The sequence below is a fragment of the Mobula birostris genome, chromosome 5 (genome assembly GCF_030028105.1).
Source record: "Mobula birostris isolate sMobBir1 chromosome 5, sMobBir1.hap1, whole genome shotgun sequence".
NCBI classification, from domain to species: Eukaryota; Metazoa; Chordata; class Chondrichthyes; order Myliobatiformes; family Myliobatidae; genus Mobula; species Mobula birostris.
The window spans coordinates 91,898,582-91,922,286 of NC_092374.1; the positions used below are offsets into that span (position 1 = coordinate 91,898,582).

At 53.8% G+C, this 23,705-nt stretch overlaps 1 protein-coding gene and 1 long non-coding RNA gene across 5 annotated transcripts in view; one reads left to right on the forward strand and one right to left on the reverse strand.

The window, feature by feature from the left end:
• LOC140197874 (uncharacterized) overlaps positions 1-3,342 on the reverse strand; it is a 74,497-nt gene extending 71,155 nt beyond the window's left edge. The window contains exon 1 of one of the 3 annotated variants that reach the window (XR_011886046.1): positions 3,208-3,342. This is a non-coding gene — a long non-coding RNA (uncharacterized lncRNA). Of the gene's footprint in view, positions 1-844; positions 1,221-1,685; positions 1,753-3,207 lie in introns of those variants that run through there. The other 2 variants (XR_011886045.1, XR_011886044.1) reach the window with 2 other exon arrangements.
• LOC140197873 (uncharacterized) lies at positions 836-23,469 on the forward strand. 2 transcript variants are annotated; one of them, XM_072258422.1, is made up of 7 exons: positions 840-1,605; positions 2,267-2,408; positions 8,088-8,170; positions 14,271-14,405; positions 15,944-16,174; positions 17,926-18,117; positions 21,591-23,468. In XM_072258422.1, the coding sequence occupies exons 1-7, from the start codon at positions 1,536-1,538 to the stop codon at positions 21,647-21,649; spliced, it is 912 nt and encodes a 303-aa protein (XP_072114523.1). In that variant the 5' UTR covers positions 840-1,535; the 3' UTR covers positions 21,650-23,468. The 2 variants fall into 2 exon arrangements, with proteins under 2 accessions (XP_072114524.1, XP_072114523.1); XM_072258423.1 differs by lacking the exon at positions 15,944-16,174 and having other exon boundaries at positions 836-1,605; positions 21,591-23,469.
• Positions 23,470-23,705: the final 236 nt, after the last annotated feature.

A 23,705-nucleotide genomic window follows, 5' to 3' on the forward strand; every position in this document is an offset into this window, starting at 1 on the left:
GGATCCCACCACCAAGCACATCTTTCCCTCCCCCCCCCCCTTCTGCTTTCCGCAGGGATCTCTCCCTACGCGACTCCCTTGTCCGTTCGTACCCCCAATCTCTTCCCACCGATCTCCCTCCTGGCACTTATCCTTGTAAGCGGAACAAGTGCTACACGTGCCCTTACACTTCCTCCCTCACTACCATTCAGGGCCCCAGACAGTCCTTCCAGGTGAGGCGACAGTCCACCTGTGAGTCGGCTGGGATGATATACTGCGTCCGGTGCTCCCAGTGTGGCCTCCTATATATTGGCAAGACCTGACGCAGGCTGGGAGACCATTTCGCTGAACACCTATGCTCTGTCCGCCAGAGAAAGCAGGATCTCCCAGTGGCCATACATTTTAATTCCACGTCCCATTCCCATTCTGATATGTCTATCCACAGACTCCTCTACTGTAAAGGTGAAGCCACACTCAGGTTGGAGGAACAACACCTTATATTCCGTCTGGGTAGCTTCCAACCGGATGGCATGAATATTGACTTCTCTAGCCTCCGTTAATGCCCCACCTCCCCTTCGTACCCCATCGCTTATTCATTTATTATTATTTTCCCCCTTTTCTCTCTCTCTCTCTCTTTTCTCCCTCTGTCCCTCTCACAATAACTGCTTGCCCGTTCTCCATCTTCCTGTGGTGCTCCCCTACCCCTTTCTTTCTCCCTAGACCTCCCGTCCAATGATACTCCCCCTTCTCCAGCCTTGCATCCCTTTTGCCAATCAACTTTTAAGCTCTTAGCTCCATCCCTCCCACTCCGGTCTTCTCCTATCACTTCAGATCTCCACCTCCCACTTTCAAATCTCTTACTCACTCTTCCTTCAGTTAGTCCTGACGAAGGGTCTCGGCCCGAAACGTCGACTGTACCTCTTCCCAGAGACGCTGCCTGGCCTGCTGCGTTCACCAGCACTTTGTGTGTGTGTGTTGCTTGAATTTCCAGCACCTGCAGATTTCCTCGTGTTTGCGTCTTGTTAGCCCTGCTTGTCAGTCCTGTTGTACCTCCTGTATCATTTGTGTTTTGCCCCTCCTACTGCCTCACCTGTCTCCCTTTGTGTTGCCCCTCCGATTCCTCGTCTTTCGCCGCTCCTGTTTCTCCTACAATTGCCCTCTGCTTACTCTCCTATTGCCTCACTCTCTCTCCCCTTAATAACACTCGTGTTGCCTTTTGATTGCTCTGCTGTTGTCCCTTAATGTTGCCATTGCCCCCCTTTTATCCTTTTCCCCACTCTAGCTGCCCCTCCTTTTTGCCTCATTCTGCTCCCGTTACCCCTCCGAGTGCCTTCCCATTTTCCCACAGGATTACCTCTGCCCCAACAGTGAGCTCCATTGACCAATCAGCTCGAAGCTCTTTCTTCTCTGGGAAAAACCCGGACTCTTCCTATCGAAGTCGCCCGGTCCGCTGCGTTCCGCCAGCATTTTGTGTGCGTGTGACCAGTTTCCATCCGCCTGCGCCGGGGTTATCCGTCGTTGCTGATCTGTAAGGTGCTGAGTACGCCCCGAAGGACATGGCTCTCCAGAGGGATAGATGCCGGCCGGCCTTCGTATTCCTGCTGGGATCGCTGCTATCCTGGTCAGGTGAGATCCAGAGTTTAAAGTTAACTTGTACCTGTCAACCAGACGCCGGAGGGTGTCCGAGTCGGAAGCAGAATACTTACCGGGAGGGGGAGGTGGTCACCGAAGGAAGGGTGTAAAGACCAGAGGGGGTTACAGAGACTGAGAGCGGTGTAACGGCTGGAGGGGTCACAGAGATAGGGGTGTAGGTGAAGGAGGGGGTCACAGACTGGGAGGGGTGTAGGGGAAGGAGGGGCTCACAGACTGGGAGGGGTGTAGGGGAAGGAGGGGGTCAGGCAGAGAGGGGTGTAGGGGAAGGAGGGGGTCACAGGCAGAGAGGGGTGTAGGGGAAGGAGGAGGGTCACAGGCAGAGAGGGGTGTAGGGGAAGGAGGAGGGTCACAGGCAGAGAGGGGTGTAGGGGAAATGAGGGTCACAGAGGCAAAGAGGGGTGTAGGGGAGAAGCAGGGTCACAGAGATGGGGGGAAGGGTGTAGGGGAGGAGGGGGTTACAGTTAAAATCGGAGTGTGCCAGTTTAGTGCAGGAACTCGCAAGGGTTTGTGTCCACAGTCGGTGCCCAGTCGGAAGCTTTGGGTTGGATGAGACTGGGACAGAAGGGGTCTCAGACTCAGGAGGGGATCTCCAGATTCCTGCCTCAGTCACCAGACCAGATCTCTGTATCCACAGCCATGGCTTTTAAAGCGGAGGTTCAAGATGAAATATGCTGCAAAAAATTCTTTGCCATGAAATGGAGGAGGAGTGCCTTTGGAGAATTTTCATTAAATTACAGGACCCTGAGCCACTGCAACAAGCCTCAGTTAGCCCTTCGGTGAGTCTGTCTTGCATGTTTCTCATTAGTGTGGGTTGCCTGAAATCCCTCGCCAAGTGTTAATCCCTACATCTGTATGAATCAGCTCATATTCCTTGGTCTGGTTAATCAGTGCCCTTGAACCTGTTTCGACCCAGTCCCGAGAGCATGTGTACAGCAGCCTTTCTCAACCTGTTTTGCCCTGGAGGAACCAGGGAGCCCTTGTGTTAAAATTATTATATCTACAGCTCACCGTACATTCACTTGATCAATAAGTTGTAGGTATATTAATCCAAACAAAATTGTCAATGCTCTTTTGAATAGAGAATGAACTTTTAGCAAACATTTGTTAGAGAAAAACAGGTAGTTAAGCTTAGCTTACCTTTCTTGAAATTTATCTCTTTCTTTCCCTTTCATAAATTTTAAAAACTCACAAAGCAAACATAATAAATTTCTGCTAAATATCTGACTTAAGCCAAAATGGGATTTAATTTTTCTAAAGGTAGATTTAATTTAAATAAAGGTTGTAAATTTATTTTAATTAAATCTATTTATAGTATTAAAGTTTATTGAATAGTGAAGTTACTAAAAACCATAAACCAAAGCAATATGAATAAAAATATAACCTAACCCACAAACTTATACAAGAGTTTGAAAAAAAACATTTTCTTACTAAGTGACACAGTCAGGCTCAAATATAGGCCTAGCATGTGAAACCTGTGCTTGTTTTTTGCTGCACAAGTTCACAGATTTCAGATTCCATTGAAATATACTCTATCCTTGCTCTTCGTGCTTGTTAAACAAGAAAAAGCTTGCTCACATGTAAGAAATAGAACTTGTCCAGAGGCAGGTCAGTAAATCTGATCTTGAGTGCGTGATCATAACGTTCTTTCTCTTCTGTCAAAGTCAAGTCCACAGGCTGAGCGGAAGATTTAGAGGAAGCTCCCTCACCCAGTCATGTGCTGAAAGAGAGAGAAAATATTGTTCAATTTTGTTCTTCCAGGGGGTTTTCAATAAGACTCGAGACTCTCTGATATCCTTCCTCAGTCTCAAGCCCACGCAGCAGTAGAAATATTTCAAGATTTCCTTTCGCAATATGACTTTTTCAAAGACTGAATTTCCTTTTAAATCCAAGAATCTTGTCTCTTGAAGTCAAAACATTTTCTCCAGGGCCTTAAAGAACTTGTTCAACTGGTTCATATGATGAAAAATGTCTGCTAGGTAGGCTAGTTCCTTCAGCCATTCTTCATCTTTAAAGCACTTAGCAAAAATTTTCTTGAAATTACTTCTGCAGTTTACCTTTCAGCTCAAACACCCTGTTGACAACTCTTCCTCTGCTTAGCTACCAGATTTCTGCATGTAGCAGGAGATTGGTGTGCCTTTGTCAGGGTTTTCAGGTTTTTAATATTTTCCAGTGAACTGGTCTTTGTTTAATAAAGCTGACCATTTTTGTAGCAACTTTTTTCATTTCATCTCCGAGTTTTTGACATCAGCACCTCTCTGTGAAGAAAGCAGTGTGTTGTGACAATGTCAGGATTTTCATTTTTACAAGAGAAACGAAACCTCTCAGAGGGCCAAGCGTTGACGGGGCACCATCAGTACAGATGCCAACACAGTTCCTCCAAGGCAGATCTTTTGTTTCCAGATATGAAGAAAAATCATTAATTATATCTTGGCCTTTGCTTGTTTTGGGCAGCTCTTGAATTCTTGAATTTCACCATCATTTGCACATCTTACAAGATGACATTTATTGGTGAAATCTGTTGACTCATCAATCTGGATAGAGAAGCTGTTTTTCAGTTCATCTCACAAAACCTCTTCAGCATCACGTGACGTCATCAATACATCAGCTTACTGTACTGTTTGAGGATGAAACCTTTTCAATTTCTCGTACTGCATCTTGTCCTAACATTTTACCCACTATAAATTTCCATGCTGGCATCATGAGGTTCTCACCAACTGTGTGACTTATCCTTTTCTGAGTAATAAGTTCTGCTACTAATTAGCTTGCTTCCTGATTCTTTTTATTGACTGTAACTTTATTTCCAAAACCTTTGCTCTGTTAGTTTTGAGATTCCAATAGCCGGTTAAAATAATCAGCACTTTTGCTTGTCACATGGCTGTGACCTGTAGGTAAGTGTCTTTTCAGTTCTGCTGGAGCCATCGCTGCATTTGTAAGTTGTTTGCCACAGACTCTGCACAATGGAATGGGACAACTCGGATCACCGGTCCATGTAAAACCCATTGATAAGTAGCTTTCATCGTAAAGACGGACTTTTTTGTGCTCGTTGTTGCACTAGTGCAGTGAAATGACTCAGACTTTTGTAATTCTTCACCACTAACCTTATCAGAATTGTCTATGGGCCTGGAGTCCTCCCCTTCCATCTCACATCTCCTCTTCAAAAATCACCATATTAGACTGTCAGACATGTCTGTAAAACACAGGGGTTAATAAAGTATCCTGTGTATTTTGCACAGGGAGAGGCTGACGTCACAACCCATGTTAGACGAGTCTATTCAATGCTTGGAAAACGCACTTCACACTCCTCTTCAGCCTGCTGTCCTCCCCTCGTGCAATACAACCCTCACCAATTATCAGCCCGCCGTCTTGCCCTCCGTGAAATACAGCACTCACCAATTATCAGCCTACCGTCCTCCCCTCCATGAAATACAGCACTCACCAATTATCAGCCTACCGTCCTCCACTCTGTGCAAAACAACACTCATATCAGCCTACCGTCCTCCCCTCCGTGAAATACAACCCTCACCAATTATCAGCCTACCGTCTTGCCCTCTGTGAAATACAACCCTCACCAATTATCAGCCTACCATCCTCCCCTCCGTGAAATACAGCACTCACCAATTATCAGCCTACCATCCTCCCCTCCGTGAAATACAGCACTCACCAATTATCAGCCTATCATCCTCCCCTCCGTAAAATACAGCCCTCACCAATTATCAGCCTACCATCCTCCCCTCCGTGAAATACAACCCTCACCAATTATCAGCCAACCATCCTCCCCTCCGTGAAATACAGCACTCACCAATTATCAGCCTATCATCCTCCCCTCCGTACAATACAGCCCTCACCAATTATCAGCCTACCATTGTCCCGTCCGATCTCAGATAAACATGGTCTAACTGCACACTATCATACTTGGCTGAGATTGCTACGGGGCACACTGTCCACCACTGTGAGCACTAGCATCATGCAAAGTTAAAAAAAAAACTGACTGAACATTGACTTCTCAAACGTCACTAATGCCCCACCTCCCCCTCGTACCCCATCTGTTATTTATTTATATACACACATTCTTTCTCTCCCTCTCCTTTTTCTCCCTCTGTCCCTCTGACTATACCCCTTGCCCATCCTCTGGGTCCCCCCCTTGTCTTTCCCCCTGGGCCTCCTGTCCCATGATCCTCTCATATCCCCTTTGCCAATCACCTGTCCAGCTCTTGGCTCTATCCCTCCCCCTCCTGTCTTCTCCTATCATTTTGGATCTCCCCCTCCCCCTCCCACTTTCAAATCCCTTACTCACTCTTCCTTCAGTTAGTCCTGACGAAGGGTCTTGGCCTGAAACATCGACTGCACCTCTTCCTACAGATGCTGCCTGGCCTGCTGCATTCACCAGCAACTTTGATGTGTGTTGAGTGAAAAAAAGTTTATTTTCTTTAATCACAACCTCTCAGTGATTACCCCAGCTGAGAAACCCTGGTGTAGAGGGGGCTTCATTCTGTAGAGGGTGTGTGATGGGTCAGCGTAAATCAGAGGTTCCCAACCATTTTTATGTAATGGACCCCTACCATTAAATGAGGGGTCCATGGACTCTGGGTTGCAAACTCCTGGTGTGGAGGGAGCTTCACTCTGTGTCTGACCCCTGGAGTGTGTGATAGGACAGTGTAGAGGGAGCTTCACTCTGTGTCTGGCCCCGGGAGTGTGTGATGGGACAGTGTAGAGGGAGCTTCACTCTGTGTCTGACCCTGGGAGTGTGTGATGGGACAGTGTAGGGGGAGCTTCACTCTGTGTCTGACCCTGGGAGTGTGTGATGGGGCAGTGTAGAGGGAGCTTCACACTGTGTCTGACCCTGGGAGTGTGTGATGGGACAACGCAGAGGGAGTTTCACTCTGTGTCTGACCCTGGGAGTGTGTGATGGGACAGGGTAGAGGGAGCTTCACACTGTGTCTGACCCTGGGAGTGTGTGATGGGACAGTGTAGAGGGAGCTTCACTCTGTGTCTGGTCCCGGGAGTGTGTGATGGGACAGTGTAGAGGGAGCTTCACTCTGTGTCTGACCCTGGGAGTGTGTGATGGGACAGTGTAGAGGGAGCTTCACTCTGTGTCTGGTCCCGGGAGTGTGTGATGGGACAGGGTAGAGGGAGCTTCACACTGTGTCTGACCCTGGGAGTGTGTGATGGGACAGTGTAGAGGGAGCTTCACTCTGTGTCTGGTCCCGGGAGTGTGTGATGGGACAGTGTAGAGGGAGCTTCACTCTGTGTCTGACCATGGGAGTGTGTGATGGGACAGGGTAGAGGGAGCTTCACTCTGTGTCTGACCCTGGGAGTGTGTGATGGGACAGTGTAGGGGGAGCTTCACTCTGTGTCTGACCCTGGGAGTGTGTGATGGGACAGTGTAGAGGGAGCTTCACTCTGTGTCTGACCCCGGGAGTGTGTGATGGGACGGTGCAGGGTGTGTCTGGCTCCGGGACTGTGTGATGGGACGGTGCAGGGTGTGTCTGACCCCGGGAGTGTGTGATGGGACAGTGCAGGGTGTGTCTGATCCCAGGAGGGTGTGATGGGATGGTGCAGGGTGTGTCTGACCCCGGGAGTGTGTGATGGGACAGTGCAGGGTGTGTCTGACCCCAGGAGTGTGTGATGGGACAGTGTACAGGGAGCTACACTCTGTGTCTGACCCCGGGACTGTGTGATGGGACAGTGCAGGGTGTGTCTGACCCCAGGAGGGTGTGATGGGATGGTGCAGGGTGTGTCTGGCTCCGGGACTGTGTGATGGGACAGTGCAGGGTGTGTCTGGTCCCGGGAGTGTGCGATGAGACAGTGCAGGGTGTGTCTGACCCCGGGAGTGTGTGATGGGACAGTGTACAGGGAGCTACACTCTGTGTCTGACCCCGGGACTGTGTGATGGGACAATGCAGGGTGTGTCTGACCCCAGGAGTGTGTGATGGGACAGTGTACAGGGAGCTACACTCTGTGTCTGACCCCGGGACTGTGTGATGGGACAGTGCAGGGTGTGTCTGACCCCAGGAGTGTGTGATGGGACGGTGCAGGGTGTGTCTGGCTCCGGGACTGTGTGATGGGATGGTGTACAGGGAGCTACACTCTGTGTCTGACCCTGGGACTGTGTAATGGGACAGTGCAGGGTGTGTCTGGCCCCGGGAGTGTGTGATGGGACGGTGTACAGGGAGCTACACTCTGTGTCTGACCCTGGGACTGTGTAATGGGACAGTGCAGGGTGTGTCTGACCCCGGGAGTGTGTGATGGGATGGTGTACAGGGAGCTGCACACAGTCCTGCCCTGCCCTCTGTGTAAAAGAAGACTGCATTCCATTGGGGTGGCTGGCAGTGCCCACCTGACCACTCTGGTGGGTCAATGGACCCTTCGCCCCGTTGCGGGTGGGAAAACTGAGCGAGGGCTGTAGCATCTTGACCCTTGTTCCCAGTGCTAAACTTCACCTGTTCTGTCCACAGTGTTGTTCACAAGAGACGAGGGTACCTCTGCCTGAACTTTGATCTCCTCTGGGTGAAGGATCTTAAGGAATATATCGATAAAGGTAATCATAGCATTACAGTGCAGACAGAAGCCATTCAGCCCATCGAAGCCATTTCAGCCCCTGGCAGAACTCTACTTTTACCACCGCCCTGTGACTAGTTCCTGAATATGACCATTGCCTTCCTTCCATCTCGAGTATGGGTTCCCAGCCTAGGGTCCATAGACCCCTCGGTTAATGGTAAGGCTCCATAGCCTAAAAAGGGAATGAAATGGTTATTGGAATGTTGACTTGCTGGAGTTTAGTAGAATGAGCGGGGATCTCATTTAAACCTTGCAGGTTGAATTCGTGGTGAGGAAGGCAAATGCAATATTAGCATTCATTTCCAGAGCAAGGGTGTTATGCGGAGGCTTTTATGAGTCAGACCACACTTGGAATATTGTGAGCAATTCTGGGCCCCTTATCTAAGAAAGGATGTGCTGGCATTGGAGAAGATGTTTGTGAGAATGATCTGGGGAATGAAAGGGTTAACGCATGAAGACCGCTCGGTGGCTCTGGGCCTGTACTTGCTGGAGTTTAAATGAATGAGGGGTGGATCTTATTGAATGTTGAAAGGCCTGGAGAGGTTGGATGTGGAGAGGATGTTTCCAATAGTGGAAGTATCTCAGACCAGAGAGCACAGCATGTTCCTTTTGAACAGAGATGAGGAGGAATTTCTTTAGCCAGTGGGGGGTGGGGGAGAATCTGTGGAATTCATTGCCAAGTCTTTCTGATATTTAAAGCAGAAGTTGACAGGTTCTTGATTAGTAAGGTTGTCATATGTGAAGAGGCAGGAAAATGAGGTTGAGAGGAATAATAAATCAGCCATGATGGAATGGCTAGTCAGACTCAATGGGCTGAATGGCCTATGTCTTTTGGCCTTATTGAAACCTACCAAATATTGCAAGGCCTAGATAGAGTGGACATGGAGATAATGTTTCCAAAACTGGGGGAGCTTGGGGCCAGACGGTACAGCCTTGAATGGAGGGACATCCATTTAGAACGGAGATGAAGAGGAGTTTCTTTAGCCAGAGGAATGTGGGAGCCGAGTCATTGGGTATATTTCGAGCTCGACAGAGTCTTTTTGTGGGCTCTGGGTCCCAGTACAGATAACTGAGTCAGGCCACCAGTTACTGGATGGGAATCGAGAATGATTCGTGTATCCTTCCTGTGCCGTGCTCCACCGCATCGGTCAGTGACAGACGGGGCCACACTTCCCTCATGTGTGGGATGGCCCAGGATGCTAATGTGCCACACTGCGGGAGGGTCGGTGAGGAGGGAGACCCGCGCTGCGGGAGGGTCGGTGAGGAGGGAGACCCGCGCTGCGGGAGGGGCGGTGAGGAGGGAGACCTGCGCTGCGGGAGTGTCGGTGAGGAGGGAGACCCTCGCTGCGGAGGGGCGGTGAGGAGGGAGACCCACGCTGCGGGAGGGGCGGTGAAAAGGCAGACCCGCGCTGCGGAGGGGCGGTGAGGAGTGAGACCCGCGCTGCGGGAGGGGCGGTGAGGAGGGAGACCCACGCTGCGGGAGTGTCGGTGAGGAGGGAGACCCACGCTGCGGGAGGGTCGGTGAGGAGGGAGACCCATGCTGCGGGAGGGTCGGTGAGAGAGGGTCGCGCTGCGGGATGGTCGGTGAGAGAGGGTCGCGCTGCGGGAGGGTCTGTGAGGAGAGAGGGTCGCGCTGCGGGAGGGTCGGTGAGGAGGGAGACCCGCTCTGCGGGAGGGTCGGTGAGAGAGGGTCGCACTGCGGGAGGGTTGGTGAGAGAGGGTCGCGCTGCGGGAGGGTCTGTGAGGAGGGAGACCCGCGCTGCGGGAGGGTCGGTGAGAGAGGGTCGCACTGCGGGAGGGTTGGTGAGAGAGGGTCGCGCTGCAGGAGGGTCGGTGAGGAGGGAGACCCGCGCTGCGGGAGGGTCGGTGAGGAGGGAGACCCGCGCTGTGGGAGGGTCGGTGAGGAGGGAGACCCGCGCTGCGGGAGGGTCGATGAGAGAGGGTCGCGCTGCGGGAACGGCAGTGAGGAGGGAGACCCGCGCTGCGGGAGGGGCGGTGAGGAAGGAGACCCGCGCTGCAGGAGGGTCGGTGAGGAGGGAGACCCGCGCTGCGGGAGGGTCGGTGAGAGAGGGTCGCGCTGCGGGAGGGGCGGTGAGGACGGAGACCCGCGCTGCGGAGGGGCGGTGAGGAGGGAGACCCGTGCTGCGGGACGGTCGGTGAGGAAGGAGGGTCGCTCTGCGGGAGGGTCGGTGAGGAGGGAGACCCGCGCAGCGGAAGGGTCGGTGAGGAGGGAGACCCGCGCTGTGGGAGGGTCGATGAGAGAGGGTCGCGCTGCGGGAACGGCGGTGAGGAGGGAGACCTGCGCTGCAGGAACGGCGGTGAGGAGGGAGACCCGCGCTGCGGGAGGGTCGGTGAGGAGGGAGACCCGCGCTGCAGGAGGGTTGGTGAGGAGGGAGACCCGCGCTGCGGGAGTGTCGGTGAGGAGGGAGGGTCGCTCTGTGGGAGGGTCGGTGAGGAGGGAGACCCGCGCTGCGGAGGGGCGGTGAGGAGGGAGACCCGCGCTGCGGGAGGGGCAGTGAGGAGGGAGACCCACGCTGCGGGAGGGTCGGTGAGGAGGGAGACCCGTGCTGCGGGAGGGGCGGTGAGGAGGGAGACCCGCGCTGCGGGAGGGTCGGTGGGAGAGGGTCGCGCTGCGGAGGGGCAGTGAGGAGGGAGACCCGCGCTGTGGGAAGGTCGGTGAGGAGGGAGACCCGCGCTGCGGGAGGGTCGGTGAGGAGGGAGACCCGTGCTGCGGGAGGGGCGGTGAGGAGGGAGACCCGCGCTGCGGGAGGGTCGGTGAGAGAGGGCCGCGCTGCGGGAGGGGCGGTGAGGACGGAGACCCGCGCTGCGGAGGGGCGGTGAGGAGGGAGACCCGTGCTGCGGGACGGTCGGTGAGGAGGGAGGGTCGCTCTGCGGGAGGGGCGGTGAGGAGGGAGACCCGCGCTGCGGAATGGTCGGTGAGGAGGGAGACCCGCGCTGTGGGAGGGTCGATGAGAGAGGGTCGCACTGCGGGAGGGTTGGTGAGAGAGGGTCGCGCTGCGGAGGGGCAGTGAGGAGGGAGACCCGCGCTGTGGGAAGGTCGGTGAGGAGGGAGACCCGCGCTGCGGGAGGGTCGGTGAGGAGGGAGACCCGTGCTGCGGGAGGGGCGGTGAGGAGGGAGACCCGCGCTGCGGGAGGGTCGGTGAGAGAGGGCCGCGCTGCGGGAGGGGCGGTGAGGACGGAGACCCGCGCTGCGGAGGGGCGGTGAGGAGGGAGACCCGTGCTGCGGGACGGTCGGTGAGGAGGGAGGGTCGCTCTGCGGGAGGGGCGGTGAGGAGGGAGACCCGCGCTGCGGAATGGTCGGTGAGGAGGGAGACCCGCGCTGTGGGAGGGTCGATGAGAGAGGGTCGCACTGCGGGAGGGTTGGTGAGAGAGGGTCGCGCTGCGGGAGGGTCTGTGAGGAGAGAGGGTCGCGCTGCGGGAGGGTCGGTGAGGAGGGAGACCCGCGCTGCGGGAGGGTCGGTGAGGAGGGAGACCCGCGCTGCGGGAGGGTCGGTGAGGAGGGAGACCCGCGCTGCGGGAGGGTCGGTGAGAGAGGGTCGCGCTGCGGGAGGGATGGTGAGGAGAGAGACCCGCGCTGCGGGAGGGTGGGTGAGGAGGGAGACCCACGCTGCGGGAGGGGCGGTGAGGAGAGAGACCCGCGCTGCGGGAGGGTCTGTGAGGAGGGAGACCTGCGCCGCGGGAGGGACGGTGAAGAGAGAGGGTCACGCTGCAGGAGGGTCGGTGAGGAGGGAGACCTGCGCTGCAGGAGGGGCGGTGAGGAGGGAGACCCGCGCTGCGGGAGGGTCGGTGAGAGAGGGTCGCGCTGCGGGAGGGTCGGTGAGGAGGGAGACCCGCGCTGCAGGAGGGTCGGTGAGGAGGGAGACCCGCGCTGCGGGAGGGTCGGTGAGGAGGGAGGGTCGCTCTGTGGGAGGGTCGGTGTGGAGGGAGACCCGCGCTGCGGAGGGGCGGTGAGGAGGGAGACCTGCGCTGCAGGAACGGCGGTGAGGAGGGAGACCCGCGCTGCGGGAGGGTCGGTGAGGAGGGAGACCCGCGCTGCAGGAGGGTTGGTGAGGAGGGAGACCCGCGCTGCGGGAGTGTCGGTGAGGAGGGAGGGTCGCTCTGTGGGAGGGTCGGTGAGGAGGGAGACCCGCGCTGCGGAGGGGCGGTGAGGAGGGAGACCCGCGCTGCGGGAGGGGCGGTGAAGCGGCAGACCCGCGCTGCGGAGGGGCGGTGAGGAGGGAGATCCGCGCTGCGGGAGGGGCGGTGAGGAGGGAGACCCGCGCTGCGGGGGGTCGGTGAGGAGGGAGACCCGCGCTGCGGGAGGGGCGGTGAGGAGGGAGGGTCGTGCTGCGGGAGGGTCAGTGAGGAGGGAGACCCACGCTGCGGGAGGGTCGGTGAGGAGGGAGACCCGCGCTGCGGGAGGGTCGGTGAGAGAGGGTCGCGCTGCGGGAGGGTGGGTGAGGAGAGAGACCCACGCTGCGGGAGGGTGGGTGAGGAGAGAGACCCGCGCTGCAGGAGGGTCGGTGAGGAGAGAGACCCGCGCTGCGGGAGGGTCGGTGAGGAGGGAGACCCGCGCTGCGGGAGGGTCGGTGAGGAGGGAGACCCGCGCTGCGGGATGGGCGGTGAGGAAGGAGACCCGCGCTGCAGGAGGGTCGGTGAGGAGGGAGACCCGCGCTGCAGGAGGGTCGGTGAGGAGGGAGACCCGCGCTGCGGGAGGGTCGGTGAGAGAGGGTCGCGCTGCGCAAGGGGCGGTGAGGAGAGAGACCCGCGCTGCGGGAGGGTCGGTGAGGAGGGAGACCTGCGCTGCAGGAGGGTCGGTGAAGAGAGAGGGTCACGCTGCGGGAGGGTCGGTGAGGAGGGAGACCCGCGTTGCGGGAGGGGCGGTAAGGAGGGAGACCCGCGCTGCGGGAGGGTCGGTGAGAGAGGGTCGCGCTGCGGGAGGGTCTGTGAGGAGGGAGACCCGCGCTGCGGAGGGGCGGTGAGGAGGGAGACCCGTGCTGCGGGAGGGTCGGTGAGGAGGGAGGGTCGCTCTGCGGGAGGGTCGGTGAGGAGGGAGACCCGCGCTGCGGGAGGGTCGGTGAGGAGGGAGACCCGCGCTGCGGGAGGGTCGATGAGAGAGGGTCGCGCTGCGGGAACAGCGGTGAGGAGGGAGACCCGCGCTGCGGGAGGGGCGGTGAGGAAGGAGACCCGCGCTGCGGGAGGGTCGGTGAGGAGGGAGACCCGCGCTGCAGGAGGGTCGGTGAGGAGGGAGACCCGCGCTGCGGTAGTGTCGGTGAGGAGGGAGACCCGCGCTGCGGGAGGGTCGGTGAGAGAGGGTCGCGCTGCGGGAGGGGCGGTGAGGAGGGAGACCCGCGCTGCGGGAGGGTCGGTGAGGAGGGAGACCCACGCTGCAGGAGGGTCGGTGAGGAAGGAGACCCTAGCTGCAGGAGGGGCGGTGAGGAGGGAGACCCGCGCTGCGGGAGGGTCGGTGAGGAAGGAGACCCTAGCTGCGGGAGGGGCGGTGAGGAGAGAGGGTCGCGCTGCGGGAGGGTCGGTGAGAGAGGGTCGCGCTACGGGAGGGTTGGTGAGGAGGGAGACCCGCGCTGCGGAGGGGCGGTGAGGAGGGAGACCCGCGCTGCGGGAGGGGCGGTGAGGAGGGAGACCCGCGCTGCGGGAGGGGCGGTGAGGAGGGAGAACCGCGCTGCGGGAGGGTCTGTGAGGAAGGAGACCCACGCTGCGGGAGGGTCGGTGAGAGAGGGTCGCGCTGCGGGAGGGGCGGTGAGGAGGGAGACCCGCGCTGCGGGAGTGTCGGTGAGGAGGGAGGGTCGCTCTGTGGGAGGGTCGGTGAGGAGGGAGACCCGCGCTGCGGGAGTGTCGGTGAGGAGGGAGACCCGCGCTGCGGGAGGGTCGGTGAGAGAGGGTCGCGCTGCGGGAGGGTCGGTGAGGAGGGAGACCTGCTCTGCGGGAGGGGTGGTGAGGAGGGAGACCCGCGCTGCGGGAGTGTCGGTGAGGAGGGAGACCTGCGCTGCGGTAGGGTCGGTGAGGAGGGCACTGTACTGTGGGCGAGGCTGTGCCAGGTTGACCCAATTTGTCTCCCATAGTTCGGAAAAGTGCCAGTCCTCCGGCAGCAGAAAAACGGCTCGGCAACAATCCGCCAACAACCACGGAAGCACATCTGAGATCCCTGCACTCCACTGCTGACTGGGATTCCTCTCGCCCTACCGAGACAACACCGGGTAAGGCCTTGTGCCATGTGGAGGGCATGGTCTCCAGGCACAGTTGTGTTCTGGTTCGATGCCCGCCACTGTTTCCACATTCTCACTGTTATCATGCGTGTTTGTTCTGAATGCTCCAGTCTGCTCCCACACTTCAAAGTCATGCTAGTTAGAGCAGCGAGATGATGGTATGTCCCTACCAAAGGAGGTGTAAGGCACTCCTGTCTCTCCGCTAGCCTGCAGGTTACCCTTGGGCGAGGTGCAGCACCTGATCACTAGGGGGCATTGATCAGGGTCACATGAACCCATGAGAGCGCGTGCTGGATGGTCGTTTGAGCAGCCGGTGCAGATCACAAGTCCCGGTTAGGCCACCGCTGGTGCCAGGCAGACAATCTCTGAAGAGTGTTGATAATGGCTGGGGTCACCCTTGTGGTAAAGACACTGCCCAGAAGAAAGCAATGGCAAACCACTTCTCTTTATATAAAAAAAATTGCCAAGAGCAAGCATGGTCATGGGATCATGTAGAAAGATTCTCCGTTGCCGGTAACAATTTTATTTTGCCAGTCAGGGTTGTTAGCCCTGAGCTGAACCCCCAGACCCGGGGGACCAGCTTTTATCTGGCCTCTACCCTTTAACCCTACCAAAAGCTAAAGCACAAGGCCCTTGACTCCAGCCAATGTATTCCTTAGAACATAAGAGACTGAGAGGAGATTTGATAGATATATGCAAAATGATGAGGGGTAAATACAGGCAGGCTTTTTCCACTGAGCTTGGTGGGACTAGAGATAGAGGTCAAGGGTTAAAGGTGTGAGGTGAAAAGTTTAAGGAGAACATGAGGAGAAACTTCTTCCCTCAGAGGGTGGTGAGAGTGTGGAATCAGCTGCCAGTGGAAGTGGTGCACGCGAGCTCGATGTCAATGTTTAAGAGAAGTTTGAATAGGTACATGGAGGGCTGGGGTCCTGGTACAGGTCCATGGGAGTAGTCAGTTCGACGGTTTCAGCATGGACTGGATGGGCCAAAGGGAGTTCTATGACCAAACAAAAATTGACAAGCAAAGTCTTTTTTTTTAAAAAAAAAGACAAACTGTGCAAATGAAAGTAATACTGAGAACACCAGTGGTACGGAATCCCTGAAAGTGAGTCTGTAGGTTGTAGAGTAGAGGCCAGACTGCAGGTTTGACCTTCTTCACTGAATCACTTCATACTTTCCCGGTTTCAACTCCATCTGCCAAATCTCAGCCCATCCTGTCAATATCCCAGCGCAACAGACGATTGTCACCATCCACAACACTACCAACCTTCATGTCTTTTGGCACTCCAGAACAGAGATGAGTTTTTTTAGACTAGTGAATCAGTGAAATTCGTTGCCACGGGATGGGGGGGGCTGGGGGGGTGGTGGAGGAGGTGCTGGGCTATGGATGCCAACTGCATTTAAGGCAGAGATTGATAGGTCCCTGATTGGTAAGGGGGTTAAGGGGAGATGGTGGGAAAATGGTAGAGCAGACTCGATGGGCCAAATGGCCTAATTCTCTATCTCTGTCTGATGAATCCTCTGTACAGGCAGTACGGGAACTCCGACATGGACGCTGCTGGATCGTATGCCAGTGACTGTGACCTCTGACCAAAGCCCAGGCGTTAAACTGCCAACACCAGTGGTGGAGACATCTGTGGGGATCTCTCCGGCATTCCCTGGACCCACTCACTCTTCGGGAAAGGCGAGATGGAACTCGGGATCTGAGGTCCCGCATGCCAGCAGCACCGTGCCGCTCACATCTCCCTCTCTCGCCGCCGGTCAGTATTCTGTTCTGGACACGTTTCCCTCCTCCCTCGCCGTCCACCCCGCAACGAGGTCACCAAACACCCCCCCCATCCGCCCGCGGTGCTTGCTCCTCAGCGCCTCACGCAATGACTTGGCATGACTTTCCAATTCAGTGATTTGAGTTAGGGAGGTGGGGGTGGTAGAGAGGGGGGGAAGAGAAAGTGAGGGGGAGGAAGAGAGAAATTGGGGGGGAGAGAGGGAGTAGAGGGACCAAGCAGGGGAAGAGAGTGGGGAGGGAGAGGGAAGAGAAGAATAAGAGGGAGGGGGGAGGAGCGGAACGTTAATGCACTGGTTAGCACAACACTTTACAGTGACCTGGGTTCAATTCTCGCTGCAGCACATAAGGAGTTTGTACGTTCTCCCTGTGACTGTGTGGGTTTCCTCCAGGTGCTCTGGTTTCCTCCCACAGTCCCAAGACATACCGGTTGGTCACTGAATATTGTCCAGTAATGAAGCTCGGATTAAATTGGGGTTTGCTGGTCAGCACGGCTTGAAGTGCAGAATAAGCCCTTCCAGCTCTGTATCTCAATAAATAAATAAATAAATAAACAGAGTGTCTCTCACTCCATTCCTGCCTTTTTCTTTCTATTTCTTTCTCTATTTTTCCCCCATTCTCCTTATTTCTATCTATCCTGATCTCTTCCTCCTGTCTCTCTTGCTTCATTCCCTCTTCCCTTTCTCACACTTCCTGTCACTGTGGCTGGCCCAAATCCCGGAATTCCCTCCCTGGCAGCGGTGCAAGAGAACCTTCACCAGAAATACAGCAGTGGCTCAGCACCCCCCCTTCCCAAGGGGAGAGGGGGAGGTCAGGGATGGGCCTCACCAGAAGTGCCCTGATCCCTAAGATTATAAACCAAACATTAGGTAGAGGGAGCAGAGACGAACACGAGAAATTAAATTAAATCTTTGCTTACTCCTGTGCCAAAGTGACCGGTGGCATAGCGGCATCTGCACCGGGCTTCGAGGCAAGCTGTCCCGAGTTCGAATCCGGCCGGCTCCTTCCACGCTTTTCATCCGTGCTGGGTTGAGCGTTGAGCTAGCAACTCGGCCTGGAAAAAAAAACAGACAAAAGCGGCAAAGAAATGGCGTGTGTTATCCTTGCATGCCAACCATTTTAATTCTAATCCCCATTCCCATTCCGACATGTCGGTCCACAGCCTCCTCTACTGCCACGACGAGGTCTCCCTCAGGATGGAGGACCAGCACCTCGTGTTCTGTCTGGGTAACCTCCAACCAAAAGGCATGAGCATCAGTTTCGTTAACTTCTGTTCATTTTCCCCACTCCCCCTTCCATCTTCTTCCATTCTCCACTCCGGTTCGCCTCTTGCCTCTTCTCTTCTCCTCACCTGCCTACCACCTCTCCTGGAGCGCCTCCTCCTTCCCTTTCTCCCATGGTCCACTCTCTTCTCCTGTAAGATTCCTTCTGCTCCAGCCCTTTATCTTTCCCATCTATCACTCCATCCTCCCTTTCCCCACCCATGAGGCTCTTCACCTATCACTTTCTAGCTTGTATTCCATCCTCCACCCCCAGCCTTCTTACTCAGGCTGCTTCCCCCTTTCCTTCCAGTCCTGACGAGGGATCTGAGCCCAGAGCGTGAACTACTTATTGATTTCTATAGGTGCTGGGTTCCTCCAGCATTTTGTCCCAGTTGCTCTGGATATCTAGCCTCTGCAGAGTCTCTTGTGTTTATGATTTACCCCTGTGCCTACCTTCCATTAACAGGAGGGATTTCCAAGGAGGGATCTTTGGAGAACAGGGCATTTTCTACTGTGAATTCGCTGGAGATTCCTGAGAGACAGATAGGACAACTGAACCAAAAGATGATGCTCGCCATCGTCCTCATCACCACCATCTTCGTCCCCTCTCTCTTGTCCTTTGTCATCTACAAACGCTGTAAGAAGTCCTCGTCCACAGGTGAGGGGCAACTTTTTATTCAAAGCACATTTATTATTATCAACGAATGTATAAATTATGTAACCTTGAGATTTATTTACTTACAGGCAGTCACAAAGCAAGAATCCCGAATGAACCCAATAACAGATAAATAAAATAAAGGCCTACACACGATATTGGGGGGGGGGCGGTGGGCGGTGGGCGGGATGGTGAGGGAGAACACAAATCATGTAAACTTTAGAAGCGAACGACAACATTTCAACCCAAAAGGAGTCATCAGCTCCAAACACCAGAGTAGGCCCAAAGCCTGGGTATCAGTCCATGGTATTAACGGGCACGGAGTATTGGCAGTAGTCTCATGGCCTCAGTACCATAGAGAGAAGAGTAAACCCTGCTAGAGAGTGAGCAAAATCGGCTGTCACCTCCGATCCCAGTACCCTGTCCGCCTAAATCAGGGGTGGCCAACCTTTTATATTCTGTGTGTCACCTTTTTCACGTACGAGTTCAGGTGCGCCATACAACTCTTGTACCCCCATTCCATTCTTGTAAAAATATGTTAATATAGACATATTTAACATTTTACATGATATATTGATTTAATATTAAAAACAAGATAAATATTACTTACCTTAATGAGACTTTTAACAAATATATTTTGTCTTCTTTTGATTTCTTCCTTTTTCTTAATCACATATTCTTTCTGTAACTCAGACCCAAGCTCTAGCCTCAGTTTTCCTTCTATTTCAGTCTGATATTGCGTTTTATAGTGTCTGTTAAGATCATGTCTTCTATCATGTGAGAAAGTGTTTTCACAAACAATGCACAACGGTTTTCCTGACGGACCCGCTGTAAATGAGAACTCATTTTCCCACTGTTCATTGAATTCATGCTTACTATCACTTTCTGCTTTTCTTTTGCTCATTTTCTTGTGCACTGTGATGGGTAACTGAATGTAAAAACAAGGCTTAATTTTTGAAAAAGTACAAAACTGCAAATGTTGACAAAGGATGAACAAAGTACAACTCCATAACACGAGTGTCAGTTGTAAACTGACGGGCAAAAACCTGCGACGCATCGCTGGTGCAGACGCCTGGCGTCTCAGGATCAAACAAGTACCAAACGTGTGTTGAACAGTTATGGAGCAACTGCAGAACAAAAGTCTTTCTTTCCTAGTTTGACTCATTGAACGTTTTTTAAAAATTGAAAACAGATTAATGTGAAAGAAGATAACATTCGTCAAAAGATGTGCATGAAATAATAAAATCGCCAAAAATAATTGCTAAGTTTTAGATTTATTCTCAGTAAACCCATTTCTAGCTCGAAGCCACTTGAACTCCTGTTACAGATTTTTTTCTACAAATCGGTTTTTGGTTAATACTTTCAGCATGAGTAGACCTTTTTTATTATTGTCACTGGGGTGCAATGCGCCAATTCTAATCATCCAATGCAGTGCTTTTGCCGCATGCACCATAGGTTGGCCATCCCTGGTCTAAATTGTCCAAACAGCATATCATTCTTTGCTCCAGGACCCAGGCACTGCTGCAGCAAAAGGCTCTGGGCCTAGAACATGCCACCCAGAGACTCATTCCGGGCCCAGATTTCACGGCTCAGTCCAAAGCTGCTCTCGATTTCTCCAAATCGGCTCAGCGCCCAGCACAATCCAACCTCACACTGGGCCAGTTGTGTGGGTAACGAGGCTCCTCAGCCTCGACTCCTTCACTCCACCTGCATCAAACTTCAGAACCCTTCTCCCTCTACCCATGCCGAAGGTGCAGGCCAGTCTGTCCGTCCCCTCCCCTTCCAGAGACCCGACCCATTGGGCCCCATTGCTGCCTGATGTCAACTACCCTTCAGCTAGGACATGTAATGTACCCAAAGAACCTCCAGCCAATTCAGAGTAGATCAAATTTTAGGCACATTTCTTATTTTCCTTGCAAGGGAAGTTTTATCTGCAGGCAAGTGTCATGAAAATAGTTTCAATCTTGTGTCTCAAATCAAGCACTTTTATACTTTTTACAGAAAACAGTGATTGGGTGGCTCCTTTCCATAATATTCTTCCATTATCTTGTTTTGATATTTGTTCTTTAAAAGCTGAATCCTGTTTACTTCTGTTGTCAAACATGTCAAAACATCCCCTTCCATAAAGCCCACATTTTTCCTGTCATGAAATATGCACATGCACTACGTTGACTCAATCCTAGGGGGCTGGTGTCATGTACGGGTGCAATGAAAAGCTTACTTACAGCAACATCACGGGCACATTGTATCAGAGCATTCCCAAGAAAAGTGTAAATTAAACATTTTTATTGAGAAATAACACAATTAAAACAAATTCAAAGTAAATTTATTATCAAAGTCCATATGTCACCATAAGACCACAAAACCATATGATATGGGAGCAGAATTAGGCCATTTGGCCCATCCAGTCTGCTCCGCCATTTCATCATGGCTGATCCATTTTCCCTCTCAGCTCCAATCTCCTGCCCTCTCCCTGTATCCCTTCATGCCCTGACTAATCAATAATCTATCAACCTCTGCCTTAAGTACGTCCAATGACTTGATCTCTGCAGCTGCCTGTGGCAGCGAGTTCCACAGATTCACCACTCTCTGGCTAAAGATTCCTCCTCATCTCCATTCTAAATGGACGTCCCTCTATCCTGAGGCTGTGTTCATAGGTCTTGTACTCCCTCACTGTAGGAAGCATCCTCTCCACATTCACTCTATCGCTTTCAATCAGATCAACCCTGATATTCATTTTCTTACAGGCATACTCAATAAATCCATAATAGGGTAATAGCCATAGCAGAATTAATGACTGACTGCACCAACCTGGGCGTTCAAGCAGTGTGCAAAAGACAACAAACTGTGCAAATACAAAAAAAGAAATAAATGAGCAATAAATATCGAGAACATGAGGTTTAAAAAGTCCCTGAAAGTGAGTTTGTTATAGAGCAAAGTGGTCATAGTGTTGCTAAACTGAGGTAGTGAGTAGGGTTGCAGTGGGACACTCTCTACCTGTCTGGGTAGGCACAGCTCCAACAACCCTTGAGAGGCTCGACATGGTCCAGGACAAGGCAGCCCCCGCGATAGGCACCCCAATCACCCTTCCTGAACGCACTCTCCCTCCCCCACAGTGGCTGCAAAGTGCACCAGCTAAGAACGCACCATGGTTCCTCACTACTCCTGAGAGCCCCTCCCAGAGGGGCTAGAGGCAGTGGGGGGAACGTCACACACAGGCGCCCCCCCACCCTCCAGGTCCCATACTGTCCCTACGGCAGAATATCTCACCAATCCTCCACCGTCACTGGGTCCAAATCCAAGCCCGCCCTCCCCAACCTTTACCAGGAGGATGGCAGTGGGTGGAGCTGGCCACTGACTCCACTGCTTCCCGGGTGAGAGTCGGGGACGGGTGATAAACACTCGGAATACATGTTGTTAATATCAATGGGAGTAATGGGCGCTGTACTAAAACTATTCCCATTCCTTCTCCACAGGCTTCAACTACTATCCCACGCAGACACGCAATGAGACGGGGGTTACCGAGGTCGCCTGAGCCGGCACAAAGCGTACGCCGTCTCAGTCCTGGTTTGCTGCTGCCCGCCTTCGTCCCCCGTCCCTGTGACCTGTGTCAGTCGTCCCTACTCAGCAGCTCGGCTTCCCTCGGTCCTGCGGCTTCCGCGCGGCGCGGCCCTGTCTTTGTACTACCACTGTAACGTGTTGCGTACCCTCCTCACTAACCCTCCAGCAGTGCGGCACACTTCCCTTGCCGTCCCCTTCTGCAGCGGGGCACTCCCTAATTGCCTCCTGCCCATAGTGAGCCCCGTCCTCCCTCACGGCCTGTTCCACAATTCAGCATTACTTCCTCATCTTCCCTCCCACAGCATGGAGTTCCCTCGTCCCTCTCGAGGCACACCACTCCCTCCTCACTGCCCTACGCACTCAACCACAGTGTGGCGCTCTCCATATATGACACCTCCCACAGCGCGATGCTCCCTCCTCATTGACCCCCCCACAGTACAGAGCTCCCTCACCACCCCTCCTGTGATGCTGCCTCCTCACCGCCTGCCTCCACCCGCACCCCCCCCCCAGTCCTCCCTCATGGTCCCCCGCCGGTCAGCTGTTGTGGAACCGAGCTCAAGTTCCTGGAGCGGAACTCTAATCCTCGACCTCCGTCCTTCAGGACAGTCCGCTATCACTTTGCGCCCTGCCAAGTTTTTGATCACTTGGAACAAAAAAACAGGAAGTTTTGAAGTTACTCAGCAGATTGAGCAGAAACTTTCCCTTCTGCGCGGAGAGAGAGAAAAACAGTCAGCGTTTCTGATAGGGGACCTTTCCTTGAGAGGAAAAGGGAGAGGGAGGGGGAGAGGGAAAGAGAGAGGGGGGAAGGCAAAGAGAAAGACAGCAAGAGAGAGGGCAAAAAAGAGGCTGGGAGAAGGAAAGACAAACAAAGAGAGGGAAGGCAAATGAGAAAGGCAGAGAGGAGAGAAGTGAGTCCAACAACACGCACAAAATGCTGGAGAAACTCAGCAGTCCAGGCAGCATCTATGGAGAGGAATAAACAGTCCATAAATAAGCCAATTTGGGTAGGGAATCGGGTGGAAAAGAGGGAATTTCTCAGTTATGGCACGTAACGCAGGCTTGTTACATGTGAATGTGTGTATAGTTTGATACTGATAGAGTGGGATCTGATTGTGGCTAGGGAGGGGTAATTGTAAAACAAACCGGGACAGTTGTCTACAATTTCACAATTCAACATGGACTCCTGCAGTCTACAAACGAGGTATTGTTCCTTCAGTTTGTTATTGATCCTCATTAACAGAGCAGGGAGACGCTGAATGACAGCTGGGAGTGGGAATTAAAGGGAGAGTCAAAAAGGGCACTGAGAGTCACTCCTGTGGACTGAACGCAAAGCGATTACGCGGTCTGTGTGGGTGAGGCCTCACTGTGGACACAAGCTCCTGGATACTCTGAGATGAGGGGGAGAATTAAGCTGAGCAGGGAAAGGTTTTAAGGTGGGAGAGGAGTAAGACTCAGCAGGAACTTGAGGGGCAGAGATCAGGTGAATGTGAAATTTCCAATAGGGAGGAAATAGAATACTAGAGGGCATAGGCTAAAGGTGAGAGGGGAGAGATTTGAAAGAAGCCCAAGGCATAACCTCAGCCAGCGGGTGGAGGGATATGGGCCAAATACAGGTAAATGGGTCTGGAGTCAAAGGTCATTTTGGTCGACATAGGCAAGTTGGGTCAGTTCTTGCTCTGTGATGCCACTGGGGATGGGGGGTGGGGGGATTAGACTGTTGATCTTCTGCTGGCCTGGAGCTGTGCAGTTGTTTAAATCTGTAAAATGTTGTGCAATATTTCGTCATTAAATGACTATTTTTGGATGACTTTACCGTGTGGGTGTACTTCCTATCACAAATTTCTTTTGTTTTCCTGCCCCACCGAATATGGCCTCTTCTGGTGCCTAGTCCCCACGCCCACAATCTTTGCAGTCCCTTGTGCTGACGCAGTGTTTATCTTGCAAGGGGCACTTTGTACACTTTCTGTTCTGAGGCTGGCAGTGACTCCTCAATCCTGGGGGAATGTGAGGAAACCATTTCCACAGAGACT

Excerpts from the sequence above, each read along its gene's own strand:
- LOC140197873 (XM_072258422.1), top strand. The coding sequence starts at position 1,536 with ATGGCTCTCCAGAGGGATAGATGCCGGCCGGCCTTCGTATTCCTGCTG. Across the intron at positions 2,409-8,087 it reads AAGCCTCAGTTAGCCCTTCG|TGTTGTTCACAAGAGACGAG; the intron begins GTGAGTCTGTCT and ends TTCTGTCCACAG. Across the intron at positions 14,406-15,943 it reads CCCTACCGAGACAACACCGG|GCAGTACGGGAACTCCGACA; the intron begins GTAAGGCCTTGT and ends TCCTCTGTACAG.